Genomic DNA, 21,747 nt, shown 5'->3' on the forward strand with positions numbered 1-21,747 from the left:
GAAAAAATGGGTGTATATTTTCCCACACATTTTTCCAAATGTACACATCAATTGTGCACATTTTCAAAAGTGCATTTGCGTGCCTGTTTCAAATGTACTTGTTTTTCAAACGTGTTTTGTTCCACTAATTGCATTGCAAGCTCGGAAATGTTCAGACTTTGACTGCAGATTGAGTTCAGGTCCATGTTCTGTTCTGGGAGGTGGAAACTGGGTAAATTCTTGTCAAACACAAACTGAAATAGATTTCTCATACATCTCTGCACATACCAACAAAAACAAGGAAGCGCCGAGGAAGGTGCACCACACTAACTCAATTCCTCATCCCAGAGTTTCCTGCACTGTCACCTCTACCCTTCAAAGTGGCCCTGGGGGGCGGGGGTTCATGCACCAAAACCCCTCCCAGGTAGGAAGCAGCAGCCAGAGCCACAGGGCATTGCAGCACCATCTGCACCACAAAACTACTCTGCTGACACATAGAGAAAGACAAACACTGGTTGAGATGGGGGCAGTGTACAGGCGCACACCGTTTCAGCAGTGAGCCCACAGCAGAAGCCCAACCCCACCCCACGTCTGGCAAAGGAAGGGCTGCATTTCATGGACTGGGCTCAGGAGAAGCCCATTCTTCTCTTCTCAGGCAGAACCCAGATTTGCACAGCACTGATTTGCTAGCTCTTGTGTCAGTCACAAAGCCACCTCTCCCCACGCCCTCAGAGCAGTTTCCAAGCAAAACAGCAAAAAAAGGCTTCCAAAAACAAAGTGTCAAAGGTTAGGGAAGAGAAACATGGGGGTTGGTTGGGGTAAACAAACCCAAAATAAAGCAGACTGCCTGCCCAAAGCCTGGGGGTGGGGTGAGTCCACTTTCAATGCAGAGGCTGCCCAAGTGCTGGCTGAGGAGGTCCTGGAAAGTACACAGCCCCAGCCCGCCTGAAAGTGTTCAGAGAGCTGAGCACAAACCGGCTGTGCTGTCTGCCAATGCACTGTGAAAAAGAAAAACCAGAGAGGTGGCCATTGCCTCTGGTCTCCTGGAGGGGGCTTCCAGCTAGAAAAGCCACACCACCCACCTGCTGTATCACATTCCCTAGGATCCACAAGAACCAACAGCATGCATGATGACAGAGGGCGGTTGGTCCTAAGAAAGAGGAAGGGTTAATAACTGGGCAAATCCTGAAGGGAACAGCAGCCCAAGCAACGGGTGGAACCTGAGTGGGAAGCCAGCTAAGGCCATTCCTCACTCATTATTGGGCGTTGGGTTGCGCACACATTGCCCAAAGAAGCTGCTAGGAGGAAAGGCCAGTCTGGAGGAGATGAGGCCTCTCCCACACGCCCTTGCCTTACAGCATCACAGGGATCCACCTGGGCCTACCCCTCTCATGACTGACCCCTGTACAAAGCATACGAAAACCAGCTTTGCACATAACGACAACCATGCTGTGATGTTGGGTTAACTGCTGGGTTGTTAACCACAGTCCAGATTCGCATGTCACGCTACACAACCTACAAAGGAGCTGGTCGTGGGTTGTGTGCTAAAGCAGGCAGTGCACCTGCACGTCCCTGACAACTGATGGGTTTAAACCGATGGGCTGTCATTCCGTGCGAAATGTCCCTAAAGCAACGCTTGATTACTGCTGCCAGGTTGGGCAGGAGTAGGTCTGGGGCCCCCGTAGTGTCCCTACAGCCCCACTGCAGCACATACCCCCCCTTTGCTGGAACCCGCCAAGGCACTGCACGACAGAGGAGCTACCAAGGCAGTCACAAAGGAAAAGGAGCAGGTCACCCATCTTCACAGATAAGGCAACTCATGAAGGAGAACGATGCAAGTGTGCCTGCGAAGCAGATGCAGGAGAACTCCACACCCGAAAGTCCTCTAGCCAGACACAAACGTGGCTGATATGGAGCTGAGAGAGCAACTACAAGGCCAGTGCAACCCCCCACCCCTTTGTCTAGGCAAGGGTTTGAGTGCTAGCCCACATCCAGCAACCATCCCAGCACTGCCTTCCCGCTGAGCAAGGGAAGCCAACTTGCTCCTCATCTTCTGAAATGGATCAGGCAACACAAACACACACAACTGACTAAGACAAATCACACTGCACAGGAAGGGAGAAGCACCACACTCTGTCCTTGTTAGAGAAATGCCACTCACCAGCACCAGGTGCAGGGCACTTCTGAATGGTGAAGATCTGGCCCAGGTCCTCCTCTTCTTCAGGAAGGCCTTTCTGCAGGCGCTGCAGCTTACGTAAACTCTCACTCCGCTGGTGCTTCATGGAGCGCACGTGCTGGATGAGATTCAGCTTGGCTTTGGTGGAGTAGTTGCAGAGGACACAGTGGTAGTAGCAGCTTTCCCCCTCAACTCCGCTCTCGTGGTGCTGAAGGTGCTGCAGAGGGCAAAGCAGAGCAGGGGGTGAGAAACAGAGACCTGCTTGGGCAGGAACCTCACGCTTGGGCACTGCTGGCAGCCTGCCAAGTTCCTGGGGGCCACCCACAGCCCACAGCCCTCAGCCCCAAAGGGGCTTTGTGTACTGGCAGTCACAAAGGAAAACGTGGGGAAAAGATGGGCTTATTTTCAGTGGACTTCCTTTTTTTAACCATTCCTATCGTATTATGAATCTCTTTCTAAATTGAATGTTTTAAAGCAAACACAAAGCCCTTTGGCACCTTAAAGACAGGCAACAAGTTAGGTGGGTTTTGTTTTTGTTTTTTACCTCTTTCCAGGTACCACAGGACCCTATTTTTACTGACTTTCTGGAGTTTCTATTTTTTTAATGTTGAAGCAAAGCATATACACACATTTAGTGTGTGTGTGTGTGTGTGTGTGTGTGTGTAGCTTATATATATATAAAATCTCAAGCAGTTAGTAAGGCATTCCAGAGGGGCAGCCATGTCAGCCTGCTGCAGCACACACAGAGGGTATTTTGGAACCCTGCAGGCTAACAGTGTGGCAGATGTTTTCGTGGACCAGAGCTCACTTTGTGTATCTGAGGAAGCAAGCAATTTGTATGGACTTTGGTTTAGGAATTCTGAAGCATCAGCGGGAAACTTGGTTTAACCCAATCCACCTGCCAAGCAGCCCTCTCTCCTTTGAAATGGGCAATGCCTGCTCGCCAGCCAAGCAACACAGGCTAAATTCCCAGCATCAGACTCCTGAGGCACAAGAGAGTGGGGAGGGGGGATGAAAGCAAATCTCAAAGCCTTGGATGGGAGGAGCGGTATTGAAGAGAGAAGAGCTAGAAAAAGATGCTTTTATGTTCTTAGCCTCCAGCCTCCCTGCTACTGCTTTCACCTGGCACACCTGCCTGACCCCGAATGCAAGTGCATAGCACAACTCCCAGGAAAGATAGCTGAGGAAGCAGCTTCCCTGCCCTGGCATCTGCCCACACCTCCAACTGATGCAGACACAGACTTCCCAGGGAGGCTCTTCTGCCTTGCAGGCAGCCATCCAGCTCTTCACCACCTGCTGATGATCCACAGCACCCACCTGCAGGCCAGGCAGCCCAAGAGCAACACGCAAGGCACACACCCCAAGCCCCATGCTCCTCCCATCCAGAAGCACACTGCAGGAAGCACAGCAGAGCCCAGCTGACGTATTTGTGACCAGGCGCATTTTAGCAACCCGCTCCTCCTGGTCCATGGGCTGTCATCACAGCTTGCACTTCCCTGCAATAGCCTGTTAACACGAAGTTGGCAAGGAACAGGCCTGCTGGTCACCAAATGCTAGTTCTGTGAGATGCATGCATGCACACACGCGCACACACACACAGTGCAGACTGCCCCTCATGGGAGATGAGGTGGTCCAAAGAAGAAACCTGCAGTCCTCAGCGGGTACATCAGGAAGACAGGCAGCTTGAAAAAGAATATTCTCCTAACACATCTGGACAGAACACCAAAAGGAAAAGAGTAAACAAGAAGTCTTATTAGGAAAGAATTCTTCCTAAGGAATATATGCTTCTTACTAGTTACTTAGAAAGCCAACCAACTTCTGAGAGGGCACACTGATTAATTCCATCAATATGGAAAGGCACAACAGCTCCCCCCTCCAACAATAGGAAGCTTCTAACATCTGGTTCTTTACGCATGGAATGCAAAATATTGATTGTGGTTAGTCAGAGCTTCACTTTTAAAGCAGAAAGACACAGAAATACATTCTGATAAAAACCCTCACCAGTGAAGCTGCCCAAAGGACTGGGGCTTGCTCTTCGATGCAAACAGCACACAACACCATGAAGGCATCCCTCAGCCCAACCAGGATCCCTTGCTACCCAAGAAAGGCTCTCAGCACAGGAAGGAAGCACAGGGATGAACAGTCCCGCCACGGGGTCATCCTCACCACAAAGACTTTCAGCAGTGTGTCTTCAAGAAGGATCAATGGGACAGTAAATGCTTTGCACTGATGAGGCCTTGAGACTTCCAGAAATGAGAATGGGGAAGGCTCTACCCAAAAGACAGCGGAGAGCCGAAGTCACGCTTAGGCTCTCAGGTTGGACTCAAGGGTCTTATAGGCCCTTCCAACCCTACTATTCTGTGGTTGATTCTATGAAGCAAAAGTCTAGGCTGTATCGTGCTGGGGCAGCTAGACCTTCCGGCACAGACCAGCATGGCAGTGGCTCAGGAAAATTAAATAGTTATGGACAAATTATTAGGGGGAACTTTAAGGAAAGCCAAATGGAGAATAAGGCTTGAAGGAAGGTCAGAGAAGAAAGGAAGCAAACCACAGAAGGAACAATCAAACAAACACTGAAAAAATGCTGCTTAAGATGAGGCGGGGAAGGATAGAAGAGTGCTAGGGAGGCTGATCAAGGGACAGGAAGCGGGACAATGTAGGCACTGGAGAGAACCATGGCTGGTGGAGACGTGGGACACCAACTTCCCAGAGCCAGCTCTGCTGTTAGGCAGACTGAGATAGTTGCCTCGGGCATCTGATTTTGGGTGTCATGAAAGGGCAGCAAATTGGTAGTTGTTGTTATTGATTTTTTTCTTTTTTACTGCCGGGGGAAGGCATTTTTCTGCCGCCAGTACCAAAGCAACTTGAGCGGCCCTGGGAGGGGACATTTGCTGCTCCACTTCAGACCGGTCGCAAGCTGGTAATGAAGCCAAAAAGAAAGCAAAAGCAGGACGGATAGGACGGGGATGCTGTGCTGGGCAAAGATATGTCAGGCTGCAAGATCTGGAACATACAGGGATTCTGCCAGCTGTGGCCTCTATTGCCCCCGATGCACTGCGAGATGGTCATCCCAAGGAAGGGAGAGCAAATGCACATGCGCACGCACGTGTGGATTTCACAGCCTGATCTGAATGGAACAGCCCATCCCTTGGCTCTTGGATTCTGATTTTGGCTTACTGTGAAGAAGGAAGACAGAGAGAACAGGCAAGTACAGCATGAGTGAAGCTGCACAGGTGCCTTAACTCCGCACAAGTTTTAGCATGACCCAGAAAGAAATGCATGCTGATGCAAGGCATTCACTCACTTAGTTACCACCTGATAGATAAGGCCTCCATTTAAGTACTTATGCAAATGGGTGGGGAGCCGCCTGAATTTCCAAATGGTCACTGTGCAGCATAACAGGAAAACACATTGCAGTAGCCATTTAAAAGAAGCAGCCTCATGCTTCCCCCAACATATATTATCTATCTATCTATCTATCTATCTATCTATCTATCTATCTATCTATCTATCTAAAATTATTTTTTGGCTGCCTTTAAGGTTGGAACCCTCAGGCCATCTTTCATCTGCTGGGGCATGAAGGACCTCATGGAGCTTCAGCTTGCTGCAGGTGTGGTCACTGTCAGGGTTCCTTGGTTTCACCTGCAAGGATCACCTGTGGCAAATACTCCATTAATGGTATAAGGTAAGAGCCAACACAAAAACCCTTGAGGAAGGAAGTGCAACTCAAAACAGGGAGAGACTGCCAAAGGAACAGAGGTCTCCAGAGCTAGTGCCAGACACCTTTAATTAACTGAACACCATAATTAAGACAGACAAAACCATTGCTTAAAAATGAACTGTTTTCTTTTCAGGTTCCTCCACCCCAACATTTGATGCCCAAATTCTAGCTGACATAAGCATACATCACTTGTGCATTCACGTACTTGTTACGGAAGGCTTCTGATCAATCTCACAAAGGTTTAAACCCCCTTTTATACCTCACGGCTGGTGTACACTTGCATCTGCCACTTGAGCAGCGAGGGGCCAAAGTCTCCCCTTGACCCACTGCCCTGAAAGGACCACTAGAGTGGGGGAGGCAGGCAAAGGTGCCGTCGTTGCACCTGCTGGTGCTGGGACTTCTCGACCCTCCCAAAGAACTAAAAACCACACACATCTCGCACAGATCAGGCCTGGCCTTGGCCGCCGTTCTGTCCTTTGCCTGCCTGCAGTATGGAAATGGCCAGCCAACCCAGGGGTGCTTCCTCCTCCAACATCCATATGCAAAGGAGGCCTCCAGCCCTGCAGGCTGCTCTGAAGCTCTGTCAAAGTCCCCCACACAAATAACAAACCAAAAACAAAACAGGCGGCAGGTGGGTTTTTGCTCCACCCTTGAAGCCTCATTAAAAGCCAATATTGCTCAGCCTAAAGATGGAAAGCTCAGCATAGATTTTACTGAACGTTAAATCAACCAGCAAGCACAGCCAGCAAACTCTGTGGCACTTTAACTTTAAATAATGCAATAATTATTGAATTTCCTTTTTATAACTGAAGTGCTGGAATGTAAACAATGGGGCTGTAATTGCAGGAAGGAGGGATCAATAGAGGCAATCGTTTTCAGCCATGTTAATTGTAAATACAATTGCTCCAAGATGTCAGCCTTGTTCCTCTCGCTCCCAGAATCACCCTAACGGATGACAGAGTCCAACTTTCCCATTACAGCTGTTCGTTCCTTTAAGAGGTTCTCAATCAGGTCTGATCAATCTGTCAAGATAATGCATGGAGTAAGTAAGACTCTTCCAAACACAAATGTCCAATCAATAGCCCCAACCAGCTTAATGAGGAGGGGCTAAAGCCCAGAGGGAGCAAGGGCCCGACTTCAGCAGGTCGGCTTAACGGCTCAGTCCTTAACGAGCTGCTCTGCGGCAGGATTCAGAAGCAGCCCAGCCCCCTCCCCGTGGATGGGTGGACATGCGGCAGCGCCGGCACCAACACGGCTCCTACAACCGCACCGCCGGCCAAACACACTCGCTCATCATCCACCACGGCCATTCCGAAAGGCAAAAGCCTCCCCGGTCCTATTCTGGCTGCAAGGCCCCGGTGCTGCCCAGAGCCAAGGCTAGGGTCCTGCAACAAGCATGGCTTTCCAGCAGCCGCAAGGCTGTGCCTTGCGGGGCGCTCAGGAGCTCTACCAGCAGAATAGCAGCTATACCTGCAGGCATGTCCAGGCCAGCCGACAGGCAGCCTGCTGGGCCCCCTTCCAACCCTTTGCACAGAAAAAGGGTGGAGCCAGGAACAAGCGTGGAGGGGGGAGGGATACATGCAGAAGGACCCTCAGTTTCTTTGCACACATGCCACTGTGGGCTTCTCTACAGCTCCTGGGCCTCTAATGGAGCGGGCAAGGAAACGGGCTTTTGTATCGCTCCCCAAAACTCCTGAGCATCAGGATCTGGTCCCCTCCGCAGAAACCACCAACTTATCCTTACGATGAGCCCACCCAAGTGATCACACCACACTTTTGAGCAAGATGGAGCCCCACAGAGTCACATTTGACTTCAAAAGAAGAAACTTTGTATAAATGAGGGGATCAGTAAACAGGAAGTTGAAAAGGAAAGTAAAAAAGGTCAAAATTCTCTAATATATTTGGGCTTTACTCAAAACTGCAATAATGAAGAATGGATATGGTAGGTAAGATACCACCAAGTCCAACAGGTCACCAGTGTGGTTAATGAGCAGTGTACAAAGGAAGCTATTAGAGAAAAGAAAGCTTCAGAAAATGGAAGAGTTGCACAAATGAGGAGAACAAAAGGGAACCCATACTTGTGCAAGAGAAATGCAAGCGGACAATAAGTGAAGCAAAAAGGGTGTTTTAAGGAGCATACAGCTAACAACATTAAGATCAACAATAAACAAATCTCCAGATACATCAGAAGCACAAAACCAGCTAGGGCAGTAGTTGGACCGCTGGATGATAAGGGAGTTTAAGGAGTACTAAAAGAGGATAAGGAGACTGCAGAGAATCTGAATGAATTCTTTTCATATGTCTTCACTACAAGAGATGTAAGGCAGATACCTGTGCCTGAACTAATATTTTCAGGAAGGAGTCTAAGAAACTGAGGCAAATAGGTGAAGGGAGAGGAAGTTCTAGACCTTATTGACAAATAACAAATAATCACCAGGTCCAGATGGTATCCATCTGAGGGTTCTTAAAGAAGTCAACTGTGAAATCGCTGATCTTCTAACAAAAATAACTAATATGTCCTTAAGATCAGCCGCTGTATCACTCTACTAGAATGTGGCTAGTGTAACACCAACAAAAAATATCCAGGGGGGATTTAGGAAATTACAGGCTGGTTAGCTTACCTTCAGTAGCAGGTCAATTGGTGGAAAGGGTTATTTAGATAAAATTATCAAGTGTACAGAAGGATACATCTTGCTAAGAAGAATCAACATGGCTTCTGCAAAGTTAAGTCCTGTCTCACTAACCTGTTAGAGTTCCTTGAGTGTCAACAAGGATGTGGATTGTGTGATCTAGAAGACATTGGGGGGGGGGGGGCTTTCAAAAGGCTTTTGATGAAGTCCCTCACCAAAGACTCCTGAGCAACCTTAGCAATCATGGAATAAGAGGAGAGGTCCTCTTATGGATCGGTAACTGGTTAGAGAAAGAAAGCAGAGAGCAGGAATAAACGGTCAGTTCTCAAAATAGAGGGATGTAGACAGTGAGGTCCAGGGATCTGTACTGGGACCAATGCTGTTTAACTTGTTGATAAATGATGTGGAGTTAACGGTGAGTAGTGAAATGGCCCTATTTGCTGGCGACACCCAATTATTTACGGTGGTTAGAACAAAAAGAGACAGCAAAGAGCTCCAAAAGGATCTCTCCAAACTGGGGGAATGGACATTAAAATGGCAAGTGTGGTTCAATGTCAGCGATTGTAAAGCGATGCACATTGAAGCAAAAATCCTAACTAACTGGGGTCTGAAGTGGCCGTGACTGACCAAGAAAGGGATCTTGGGGTTTTGGTGGATTGCTCGATGAAAACGTTGATCCAGTGTGTGGTTGCTGTGAAAAAGGCAAATTCCATGTTAGGGATCATTTCAAAGGAATGAAAAATAAAACTGCCAGTATCATAATGCCTTTATGCAAATATATAATGCAACCACACTTGGAATGCTGTATGCAGTTCTGGTCCCTGCACTTCAAAAAGGATATTGTACAACTGGAAAAGGTGCAGAAAAGGGCAACCAAAGTGATCAAGGGGCTAGAACAGCTTGCCTACGAGGAAAAGTTACAATTTGGGGGGCTTTAGAAAAAAAGGGACTACGGGTGAGTGAACACACGCTGCAGGGCGCTATTATGCTCCCGTCAGCTTGCAGGCCACAAGAGCCTGCTTGGCTTCTTCTGTGCACTCTCTTTCCTGACTGCAGTTCCTAGACTGTGGAACGTTCTCCCCAAGGAGACCTGTTTGCCTACCTCACTGCTTGCCTTTGAGTGAACAGCTATGCCTTCACATTTCAGGAGAGTTTTTGGATTGATTGAACTCCTCTACTACGTGTTTCTGGCTGTTTGGTTCATCTATGGGTCTGTTATATATTTTAAGTTTTGTTTTAAGCTTCACAACTGTGACTCGCCTTCAGGATCGCCAACAGAAAGGTATTAATAAATACATTAATGTAAAAGGTTCTGATTGCAGCAGGGCTGGGAAACAGCCTGGAGAACTGAGACGACCATCCTGGGCCAGGCAGATCGAGAGCCTCGCTCAGCAGACCAAGGCAGCTTCAGGTGCTCTCCAGGTATGTCCAGCCCTGCAGGCAGTCAGGTTCAGGCTTGACAGCTAGGAGACATTCGCTGGCTGGCTTCAGACTAGATGTACCTCACCCGGTGGATCCACAGTTGGCTACAGAATCGGAGTCAAAGAGTGCTTATTAATGGGACCTTCTCAAACTGGGGAGAGGTAACGAGTGGGGTACCGCAGGGCTCAGTCCTGGGCCCAGTGCTCTTCAACATCTTTATGAATGACTTGGAGGAGGAGGTGCAGGGAATGCTGATCAAATGTGCAGATGACACAAAATGGGGCGGGATAGCTAATACTTTGGAAGACAGAAACAAAATTCAAAGTGGTCTGGATAGACTGGAGCGCTGGGCAGAAAACAACAGAATGACATTGAATGGGGATAAATGCCAAGTTCTGCACCTAGGAAAAAGAAACCAAATGCACAGTTACAAGATGGGGGAGACCTGGCTCAGCAATGCTACAAGCCAGAAGGATCTTGGAATTGTTGTTGATCACAAGCTGAATATGAGGCAACAAGGTGATGTGGCTGCAAAAAGGGCAAATGCTCTTTTGGGCTGCATTAATAGAAGCATAGCTTTCAAATCCCAGGAAGTACTAGTACCCCTCTACTCAGCACTGGATAGGCCTCATCTGGAGTACTGTGTCCAGTTCTGGGCACCACACTTTAAGAAGGATGCAGACAAACTGGAGAGGGTTCAGAGGAGGGCAACAAAGATGATCAGAGGACTGGAAACAAAGCCCTATGAGGAGAGACAGAAAGAACTGGGCATGTTAAGCCTTGAGAAGACTGAGGGGAGATAGGATAGCACTCTTCAAGTCCTTGAAAGGTTGTCACACAGAAGAAGGCCAGGATCTCTTCTGGATCATCCCAGAGTGCAGGACACGGAATCATGGGCTCAAGTTACAGGAAGCCAGATTCCAGCTGAACATCAGGAAAAACTTCCTGACTGTTAGAGCAATACGACAATGGAACCAGTGACCTAGGGAGGTGGTGGGCTCTCCCACACTGGAGGCATTCAAGACGAGGCTGGACAGCCATCTGTCAGGGATGCTCTGACTTGGATTCCTGCATTGAGCAGGGGGTTGGACTCAATGGCCTTGTAGGCCCCTTCAAACCCTACTATTCTATGATTCTATGACCCTCAATGTCATAGAGGAGCAGGCAGTTGTCCGGTTTGCAGGACATGACAGCCCACCATGGGTTATTTAACCCAGTGTGGCTGTGGCATGTGCAGCCACCATTTTGTATATCTTACCCCTGCTCGGGGGGGGGGGGGGAGGGGTGTCGTGCAAGCCCAGTGAGCATGGGTTATGTGAGGGCTGTTTAAACCTCATATAACCCACGCCTGCCAGGTTCGCACAACACAACAACCCCCCCAGTGGAGACTGAATATGCAAAGTGGTGCCTGCGGACATCGTGGCTCATCATGGGTTAAATAACCCATGATGAGCCCTGCTATGTCATGCAAACCAGGTCAGTGAGCCTTACCTAAGAGAAGCCCTGCTGGATCAGACCAAAGACCTAACTAGTCCTGCATTTTCTTCTCGCAGTGGCCAACCAGATGTCTATGGAAAGTGCACAAGGACATGAGCATAATTGTGCCCTCCTGTTCATGTTCCCCAGCAACTTGGACTGAGAGGTATATTGCCTCTGATGTAGTGGGGGTTCTTTCTCTTTTTCTCTCTCTCCATCCACCAGGACTAGTAGCCATTGATAGCCTGAATTCCATGAATTTGTCTAATCCCTTTTAAAGTTGTCCAAGTTGGTGGCCATCTTGTGGTAGCAAATTCCATACTTCATGTGTTGTATGAAGTACTTAAGAACGTAAGAACCATGCTGTGTGAAGTAGTACTTCAGAACGTAACAACTTTATCATTGTGCAAGCATATAATGTTTATTTTATCACCACTGTCTACATGTTTGCTGACAAAGCATTTTAAAAGCATAGGAACGCAAGACTTCCTTCTGCAGAACCAAGCTGATTCTCTCTCAGCATGGCTTGTTCTTCTGTTTGGCTATTCTGGCCTTAGTTACTAATGCTTTCCACCAATTTACTTGACAGAGAAGTTAGCCCAATAGGTCTAATTTCCTGCATTTCCCTGGAGTATCTTCCAGTCTTCAGAAAGAAAGGTAATTTCAGAGATACTGCATATTTGATATTGCATATCAAGTGTGCAGATGACATAAAACTGGAAGTGATAGCTAACACCGCAGAAGATGGAATCAAGATTCAAAACGATCTTGATAGGCTAGAATACTGGACTGAAACCAACAAGATGTTCAATGAGGTTAAATATAAAGTCCTGCATTTAGATACAGAAACCCAACAGCACAAGCATAAGATTGGGGAGACCTGGCTTAGCAGAACGTGTGACAAGGATCTAAGTGTCCTAGGTGATCACAAGCTGAACATGAGTCAGTAGTGTGACGTAGCCTTGCCTTAGCTTCTTTAGCAGCTACATGAACAGAGGCGTAGTGTCCAGATCACAGGAACTAATGATTCTGTTCTATTCTGTGCTGAACAGGCCATATTCCAGCTCTGGGTGCTAAATTTTTTAAAACACATTGGCAACTTGGAGTGTGTCCAAAAGAGGGCAACTGGGATGGTGAGAGGTCTGGAAACCAAGTCCTGTGAATAATTTTTTAAGGAGGTGGGTATGTTTAGAATGGAGAAGAGAGGATTATGGGGAGACATGACAGCTGTCTTCAAATATCTGAAGGCTTCCATGCAGAAGATGGAGCGGACTGGTTCTTTGTTGTTCTAGAGGGCAGGAATAGAACCAATGGATGGAAATTGCAGGGAAGCAGTTTTAGTTAAGCTAAGAAGGGCCAGGCTGGATTAGACCGAAGGTTTATTAATCCAGCATTCTGTTCCCACAGGGTCCAAATGTATGCTTGTGGCAATAGCACTCTCCCACTAACATTACCCAACAACTGACATACAGAGGCACACAGCCTTCAATACTGGAGGTGGCATATAGGCATCATAACTAGTAGCCATGTACAGACATCCTCCAAGAATTTGTGTAATCAGCTTTTAAATTTGTCCCAAGAAACTTCCTAATAATAAGAGTTGTTCAACAATGGAATAGACAGACTCGGAAGGTGGTAGGCTCCCTCTTGCTCGAGGCTGGCTGGCCATCTATCAGGAATGCTATCACTGCATTCTGCATAACAGATCCTGCATTAAGCAGGGGGTTGGACTAGATGACCTTCCTAGGCCCCTTCCAATTATATGATTCTGTATTTTTGTTAAAAGATGAACAATTCACAATTCTACTCTTTCATGGCAATTTCTGTGAGATGTGTATGAAAACAGCACTACACCTCTCTACCTTCTGCTCTTCCTAGTATTTTTTCTCTGTTCACAGACATGGCTCCCTTGATCTTTTTTAACCTCTTTACCCCTTCCCAAGCTGCAGCAACACATCAGCTAACCCAACCAACCCACGCTGTGTTGGCAGTTTCACTACCAACTAGCACTGCAAAGCAGGCCTGGATCCCCCTCTAGTCACATCTGATTATGCATGAGCAGCAGGAGCAGATATGCACACACATCCCCAGTCTACCTTGTGCCCCCACCAACAAGCAAACACAAATGGATCGGGCGAGGGAGCATCAGCCCCGTTGCCTTGGCAACAGGATGCATTCTCCCCTGATAAAGCCAAAGGTGGTGGGTGGGTGACAGCTCTGTGAAACACATCCCCATTTGGATCAGCAATAATCCAGCCCCGCTGACTTGTCAGCATTCCATCAGCATCTTCTACTATGTCAGCAATTTGTTATTTAGATACCTCCTCCAAAAATGATGGCCCAGGTGTGGTTGTGTCAGGAGGTCGCCCTTGCCGCCTTCTGAAATCCTGAGGTAGCCAGAATCAACATGCAGACATTAGGGCTCTTTTCCAAGGCTTTATTCCCATTCAACCTAATGACGCCTACAGATGCTAATTGCTTGATCCCACGAGACTTAAGAGAGCTGCCTACTTGGGGGTTCTGACCTTAGGAATCAGTTGATCTCCGTTTGGAGGGGAAGGCATACTTATAACCTCTGTACTTATGGGCTAGGAGGAGAGAGTCCACCCTTTTCCCATGGGGCATCAGAGCGCCGCTGTTGCCGTCGCGCCAAGCGCCTCCTCTCAGCACCCGCCATCTCCCACTTGACGCTGCACTGGCGCCTAGCGTCCAGAAACTGCTGTTGCGCCTCCTTCTCCCTGCCAGGGTCACTATCACTCTCAGGAATGTGTACCAGGAGGGGTTCCCCCCTGGCTGCTCCTCTGAACAGTGCACGGGTTCCTCTCCCGCAGTTTCTATCTCTTCCTCAGAATCAGAACTGCTTTGGGGCTCTCTGGGCTCCGATCCAACCCTGATAGGTTGTTTCTCCAACATCTGCACTGAAGACTGAGGTGTTTGTTTTGCTTCTTGACAACTTTCCTGTCCTCCTTCAGCCATCCTTAGGTCATCTAAAAGTCCAACTACCTGTCCAGCTGCTTTCCTACTTCTGATATATTTCTAGCCTTTATATCTTTATCCATTATTCCTCAAAGTTCCTTCTTTGCTTGCCTTATTTCATTTCAGCATCTAAAGATCCTGCTCTTATTTTTCATATGTAGGCAAGACTTCTCCTTCTTAAAAGGAAACTCTTTTGCCTCTTTGGCTTTTCTATTAATTATACTGACAACTTTATACTGGTTCTAATCTACAATATCCATTTTATTGGAACTTCTATTGCACTGGGGGGTTAAAAACAACAACAACCACGTAAACATTTGACCATCCTGATAATCTCTCCTTCAGTTTATTTTTAATCCAATCCTCTATTTATTTTTTAGAAATTCCATCTTTGAAAATTGGCTGTTTTAAGACTTCGGGGCAGTTCATATGAATGCAGGCAATTCATATGTATGTGTATATGACAACATTGTGGTCACTGTTTTCAAACAGTTTAACAACACTTACATCTTGCACCAGATCCAGGGCATCACACAGGATTAAATCAAGAGTGGCCTCTTCTCTTGTCGGTTCCATGGCTAACTGTTAAGACATAATCGTTTATCATATCTAGAAATTTTGACACAGTATCATGGCCCAAATGTACATTTCAGTGTGAGGGTGGCGGAAGTCACCCATCCCAATTTCTAGTTGGGATGCCTCCCCAATTTCCTGCTGCATCAGTTTTGCTGAGAGACGTGCACCCCAGAGCTATACTGCGGTGGGCAAGTTCGTAAGAGCAGCCCTGCCGGATCAGGCCATCAGGTCCAGCATTCTGTGCACGCAGCGGCCAAACAGCGGCCTTTGGGAAACCCACAAGACAGAGGTGGGTGAAGCAGCACCCTCCCGCTCGTGCGCCTGTAGGCACAAGGCCCAACAGGCTGTGTGCACCCCTCTCGGGAGCAGCGGTGGCCCCGCATCTCCAGCAGGCAGCTGCAGCACAGTCCAGCTGTTCACACGAGCGGGCTAATGCTGCCCGGGCTGTTTCAGGAAGCGCTTCAGTGAACTACTGGTAGCATCAGCTTCCTCTGGCATTACGTGGAGGCCAGAATGCAGCCCAGCTACGAGGGGAAATGGAACAAGCAAAGTTTCCCTCTTCCACCCTTTTCTGAATGACTGCAAATTGCTACATGGGGCAACCTTTGAAGAGTCTTTGGAAACTGCAGTTGGTCCAGAGCGCAGCAGTGAGAATGCTGATGGGCGCTTAAGCACAGCAGCAGTGGGGAACGTGTGGCACTCCAGATGTCGTCGGGACTGCAGGTCCCACCATCCGTCACTATTGGGTATCCTAGCTAGTGCTTATGGGAACTGCAGTCGACCAACATCTGGAGGGCCACAAGTTCCGCACCCTTGGCTTACAAGGTCATATCACACATGTCCTGCAAAGGCTGCACTGATCACCTATTGGTTTCTAGGCACCACTCAAAAGCGTTGGCGACGACCTTTAAAGTCCTAAGTGGCTGAGGTCCAGGACGCCTCCTCCCACACCAGCTTGTCCATGCCCTAAAATCTGACAGAGAGGCCCTTCACTATGCCCCAACTATGGTGGAGGGGCAGTTGATGGGGACAAGAGAAAGACCCACGTCTATGGCTACACCTCTGTTGTTCCTTGCCCTGGGAGACACAGCTGGCACCTGCTTTCAAAGCATTTTGCCATTTGGCAAAGATCTTGTTTAAGCAGGCATTTGTCTTATCAGATGGGTAAGTTTTATCTCATATCTCCATTTTATCTGTTGCATTTGTTTGATTTTACTTTACTGTTTTCTCTCTTTTGGCATTTTGAAGTATTTTATGATTTATTTGAATTGCTGTTGGCTGCCCTGAGTCATGTCTAAGCACGAGAAGGATGAGATACACATTTTTTGTATAAATAAAATAAATAAAACCCCATCATAACACTGGGTATCAGTGATGTGGGGTTCCCAGACAATTTTGAAATGGAATTTTTTCCACTGCCCTAAATCAAGGGAATCTTACTTGGCATGGTTATTTCAGTTACATTTACCATACAAATGTTACATGCTGTATAAGCATCTGTTAAGATTTTTTTTAAAAGCCAAACGTAGTTGAACTGAAATAACCAATTAGGAAAAATTAAATACAGTGCACTTAGGCCGCAATCCTATACCCACTTCTCTGTGAGTAAGCCCCATTGAACTCAATGGGATTTGCTTCTGAGGAGACATGCACAGGACTGCACTATGAGTGCGGTTTAAATGCTATATTCACACACACTCAAAGCTTTACTTGGAAATCACTTTTATTGGAATATTTTAAAGTATTTTAAAACATGACAGCTCAATTGTACACACTTTCCTTACATTAGATTTTAGGGGGGAAATGAAGATACTGAAATCTGTTAATGTACTAATTTTAGCATGCCTAAGGAGTTAGGTACATAAATATCTGTACTTCCTAGGAAGAGTCACCTGAAAAAAGTGTATTGCAACTTTGCTTTTAGATTTGATTGATATTGTCTCCAGTCCAGTTGCTCAATTTGACTTGTATGGTATTCACTCATTATGTTATTAATTAATTTAATGCAAAAATACATTACTTAAACTGGAACATTTTCTGCAGAAAAATTCAGCAGTGAAAAATTTTCCATTTCAAAAACATTTCTGCCCCACATCCTACAATGGCCATCAAACTCAGTTCTCCTAGGGCTTATCTAGGAGTCGGTGAAGACATCGCTGTGGTTATAAAGAAGCTGGCATTAAGAGACCGTGAACATGTTGCAGAATCATGCACTTCCTCCTATTCCTGGAGCAAAGCTCCCCCCGCCCCCCTAGCCTTACATTTACAGCAACATTTATTTATTATTTTATTTGTACCCTGCTTTTCTACCAAAAAATGGCACGGATGCTTACAGGTACAATTAAATTGATTAAATCAATAAAGGGAAAGGAAAGGTTCCTCCTGTACAAGCACCGGGTCATTATTGACCCCTAGAGGGACGCCGCTTGCACTGGCGTTTTCATGGCAGACTATAGCGGGGTGGTTTGCCATTGCCTTCCCCAGTCCTGACTACCTTTCCCCCAGCAAGCTGGGTACTCATTTTACCGACCTTGGAAGGATGGAGGGCTGAGTCGATTACAGAATAAAAACTAAAAAACCAGCACCCAAACCAACAGACCCAATTGCAGGCCAAAGGCCTTCTTGAAAAAGGCGGCCTTTGCCTGCCAGTGAAAGGACAGCAGGGAGGGAGTTCCACAGTCTGGAGTGGCCACCAAAAAGACCCTCTCTTGGGTTGCCACCAAACGCGCCCCTGAAGGCAGCGGTCTTGAAAGAAGGACCTCTCCAGAAGATCTTATGGCAGGCTTGTATGGGAGAAGGTGGTCTTTCAGGTAGCCTGGTTCCAAGCCATGTAGAGCTTTGTAAGACATAACCAGCACTCTGAATAGTGCCTGGAAACAGACCAGTAGACAGTGACGCTGTTATAACAAGGGAGACACAAGTTCTCTGTAACTGGCCAAAGACAAACGATAAGAGATGACAAAGGAAAGGCAGAGGTGCTCAATTCCTACTTTGGCTCAGTCTTCTCGCAAAAGAGGCTCTATGATGTCCCGGCAAAGGCGAAGTGCAGGCTGAAGGGGCAGGATTGCAGCTTGAGATCGATAGGCATATGGTCAAGGAACACCTAATTCCTTTGAATGAGTTCAAATCTCCAGGGCCTGATGAACTGCATCCTAGAGTAATAAAGGAACTGGCAGAAGAACACTCAGAACCGCTGTCTATTCTCTATGAGAAATCATGGAGGACAGGGGATGTGCCAGATGACTGGAGGAGGGCTAACGTTGTCCCTCTCTTCAAAAAGGGTAAAAAGGAGGAACCTGGGAACTACAGACCAGTCAGTTTGACATCAATCCCAGGGAAAATTCTGGAGCAGATGACAAAGGAATCCATCTGGAAGCACCTTGACAACAATGCCGTGATTACTCGAAGCCAACATGGATTTGTCAAAAACAAGTCCTGCCAGACGAATCTGATCTCATTTTTGGATCAAGTCACCTCCCTTGTGGACCGTGGGAATGCTGTGGACATCATATACCTCGACTTCAGCAAAGCTTTCGACAAAGTGTCCCATGATATCCTGATGAGCAAACTAGCTCAAAGTGGGCTAGATGAAACAACGATCCGGTGGATCCACAGTTGGCTACAGAATCGGACTCAAAGAGTGCTTCTCAATGGGACCTTCTCAAACTGGGGAGAGGGAACGAGTGGGGTACCGCAGGGCTCAGTCCTGGGCCCAGTGCTCTTCCACATTTGTATTAATGACTTGGAGGAGGAGGTGCAGGGAATGCTGATCAAATTTGCAGATGACACAAAATGGGGCAGGATAGCTAATACTTTGGAAGACAGAAACAAAATTCAAAGTGGTCTGGATAAACTGGAGCGCTGGGCAGAGAACAACAGAATGACATTTCATAGGGATCAATGCCAAGTTCTGCACCTAGGAAAAAGAAACCAAATGCACAGTTACAAGATGGGGGATACGTGGCTCAACAACACGACAAGCGAGAAGGATCTTGGAATTGTTGTCGATCACAAGCTCAATATGAGCCAACAAGGTGATGTGGCTGCAAAAAAGGCCAATGCTCTTTTGGGCTGCATTAAAAGAAGTATAGCTTCCAAATCCCGGGAAGTACTAGTTCCCCTCTACTCAGCACTGGTGAGGCCTCATCTGGAGTACTGTGTCCAGTTCTGGGCACCACACTTTAAGAAGGATGCAGACAAACTGGAGAGGGTTCAGAGGAGGGCAACAAAGATGATCAGGGGACTGGAAACAAAGCCCTATGAAGACACACTGAAAGAACTGGGCATGTTTAGCCTTGAGAAGAGAAGACTGAGGGGAGATATGATAGAACTCTTCAAGTCCTTGAAAGGTTGTCACAGAGAGGAAGGCCAGGATCTCTTCTCGATCATCCCAGAGTGCAGGACACGGAATAATGGGCTCAAGTGACAGGAAGCCAGATTCCGGCTGAACATCAGGAAAAGCTTCCTGACTGGTGGAGCAATACGACAATGGAGCCCATTACCTAGGGAGGCGGTGGGCTCTCCCACACTGGAGGCCTTCAAGACGAGGCTGGACAGCCATCTGTCAGGGATGCTCTGACTTGGATTCCTGCACTGAGCAGGGGGTTGGACTCGATGGCCTTGTAGGCCCCTTGCAACCCTACTATTCTATGCTTCTATGACAACAGTCTGGCTCTAGCACTGTGGACCAGCTGAGGTTTCTGAACAATTTCCAAGGTAGCCTCGTGTGGAGCGTGTTACAGTAGTCCAAACAGGATGTAACTATGGCATGCATGACCTTGGCCAGATCAGACATCTCTAGAAATGGGCATAGTTGGCAAACTGGCCTCAGCTGTGCAAACACACTCCTGGCCACAGCCGAGACCGGGGCAACCAGGTTCAGGACCAAGTCCAAGAATACACCCAAGCTTTCCCTGGACTGTAAATTAATAACGCCACTCCATTTTACTCCTCGATATTTAATGTAGTTGGAAGTTTTTTTAATGCTGTGTTTTAATATTGCACTTTAATATTGTGAACTGCTGAGACTGTATTATATTCAGCAGTATATAAATACCACAAATAAATAAATGAAATAAAATTGCTGTGAGTCTGACTCTTCAGGGGGTCTTCAGAGTGTAACCCCACCCAGCACAGGTTGAATCTCTATTCCCTGTTCTGCCTTTTGACTGACCCAAAGCACCTCTGTCTTGTCTGGATTAAGCTTCAATTTGTTTGCCCTCATCCAGTCCATTACTGACATCAGGCACCGATTTAGAACCAGAACAGCTTCCTTGGATTTAGATGGAAAGGAGAGATAAGGGTTGGGTGTCATTACTGGTGGCACTGAACCCCCAAACTCCAGAAATCTTTCCCAGTGGTGTCATGGATGTGCTATCATTGTATATGTTACATAGTATGGGGGGGGGGGGTAAGATGAAACCCTGAGGGACAGCACAGGCAAAAGGCCACGTCATTGAAAAGGAATCCCCCAGCACCAACTTCTGAGATCGCCCCTCCAAGGAAGACAGGAGCCACCATATAACAGTGTCTCCCAGTCCTAACTCAGACAGATGCCCCAGAAGGATACCATGGTTGATGATATCAAAAGCCACTGAAAGGTCCAGCGGAACTAACAGGGACACACTCCCCCTGTGCAGTTCCCAGCATAGATCATCCTCCAACGCAACCAAAGCAGTCTCTGTCCCATAACCAGGTCTGAAGCCAGATTGAAATGGATGTAGACTGTCTCGTTCAGAAATCTCTAGAGCTGAGAAGCCACCACACACTCCAGCACCTTGCCCAAAAACTGAATATTGGAGACCAGCCAGAAATTATCCAATATAGTGGGTTTCGGGGAGGTGTGTGCGTGTGTGTGTGTTTTAACAAAGGTCTTATCACCACCTCCTTTAGGCAAGTCGGAAACACACCTTGCAGGAAAGAGGCATTCATCACTACCCTTCCCCACTCAGCCATCCTTCCCCCACCGCCCCCACACACAGCTGCTTTTCTAAGCCAAGAAGGGCAAGGGTCCAGGACACAAGTGGTTGGCCTCACATCCCCAAGGATCCTGTCCACATCCTTGGACCGTACAATCTGAAAAGTACCCAGCGTAACTGGACAAGCAGGAGCCAAAGTTACATCCATCGGACCTGTATCAACTATGGCATCCCAATCAGCATGGATACAACTGATTTTGTCTGAAGTGCACTGTGCAAATTGTTCACAGCAGGCTATCGAATGGTCCACCACTTCTTCTTGTGGGCCAGAGCATAACAGGCCTCTGACCACCCAAAAAAGCTCCACTGGGTGACTCTGAGCAGTCGCAATGGTGGCGGAGAAGTACGATTTCTTCACCGCCCTCATTTCCACACAGTAGGCTTTCAAATGAGTTCTAGCCGTATTCAATAGACTTGTTCCAAGTTTTCTGCCAAAGCTGCTAATCAGGGTTGCCCTTTAACCATAATTTGAATAACTCAAGCAGGAGGCTGATAATCAGCCAACCACTGAGACCACACCATGGCAGAACTGGCCTCCCCCTTTGACACCCAGGTTCACACAAAGTGGAACTCAACAGGTGACACTAATGTGCCTGGAGTACAATGAAGCCTCTTTCCCGATATCCTCACAGGGAGCGCTGTAGAATGCGTACTAGAAGGAAGCTGTCCTGTGTATGGAACTAGCCATACTCAAAAGGGATTTAATAAAAACGCACGGAGATCACACCAGAACAAAGCAGTAGCGGTCAGTGCTGAATCTGGGGGTCTTCAACTTGTTCATGAATAACTTGGATGAAGTATCAGATGGATAAA

General features: G+C 47.4%; 1 protein-coding gene across 1 annotated transcript in view; it reads right to left on the reverse strand.

Moving 5' to 3' along the window:
• The window catches only part of ZFHX3 (zinc finger homeobox 3), a 226,003-nt gene that overhangs the window by 97,671 nt on the left and 106,585 nt on the right, over window positions 1-21,747 (reverse strand). The window contains exons 4-6 of the mRNA XM_084812478.1: window positions 14,888-14,962; window positions 13,726-13,791; window positions 2,141-2,372 (exon numbers count right to left, since the gene is read on the reverse strand). Coding sequence (XP_084668604.1) covers window positions 2,141-2,372; window positions 13,726-13,791; window positions 14,888-14,962 — 373 coding nt within the window. The remainder of the gene's footprint in view (window positions 1-2,140; window positions 2,373-13,725; window positions 13,792-14,887; window positions 14,963-21,747) is intronic.

The sequence above is a fragment of the Heloderma suspectum genome, chromosome 8 (genome assembly GCF_057233095.1).
Source record: "Heloderma suspectum isolate Gila_16-S chromosome 8, 16-S_ref, whole genome shotgun sequence".
NCBI lineage: Eukaryota > Metazoa > Chordata > Lepidosauria > Squamata > Helodermatidae > Heloderma > Heloderma suspectum.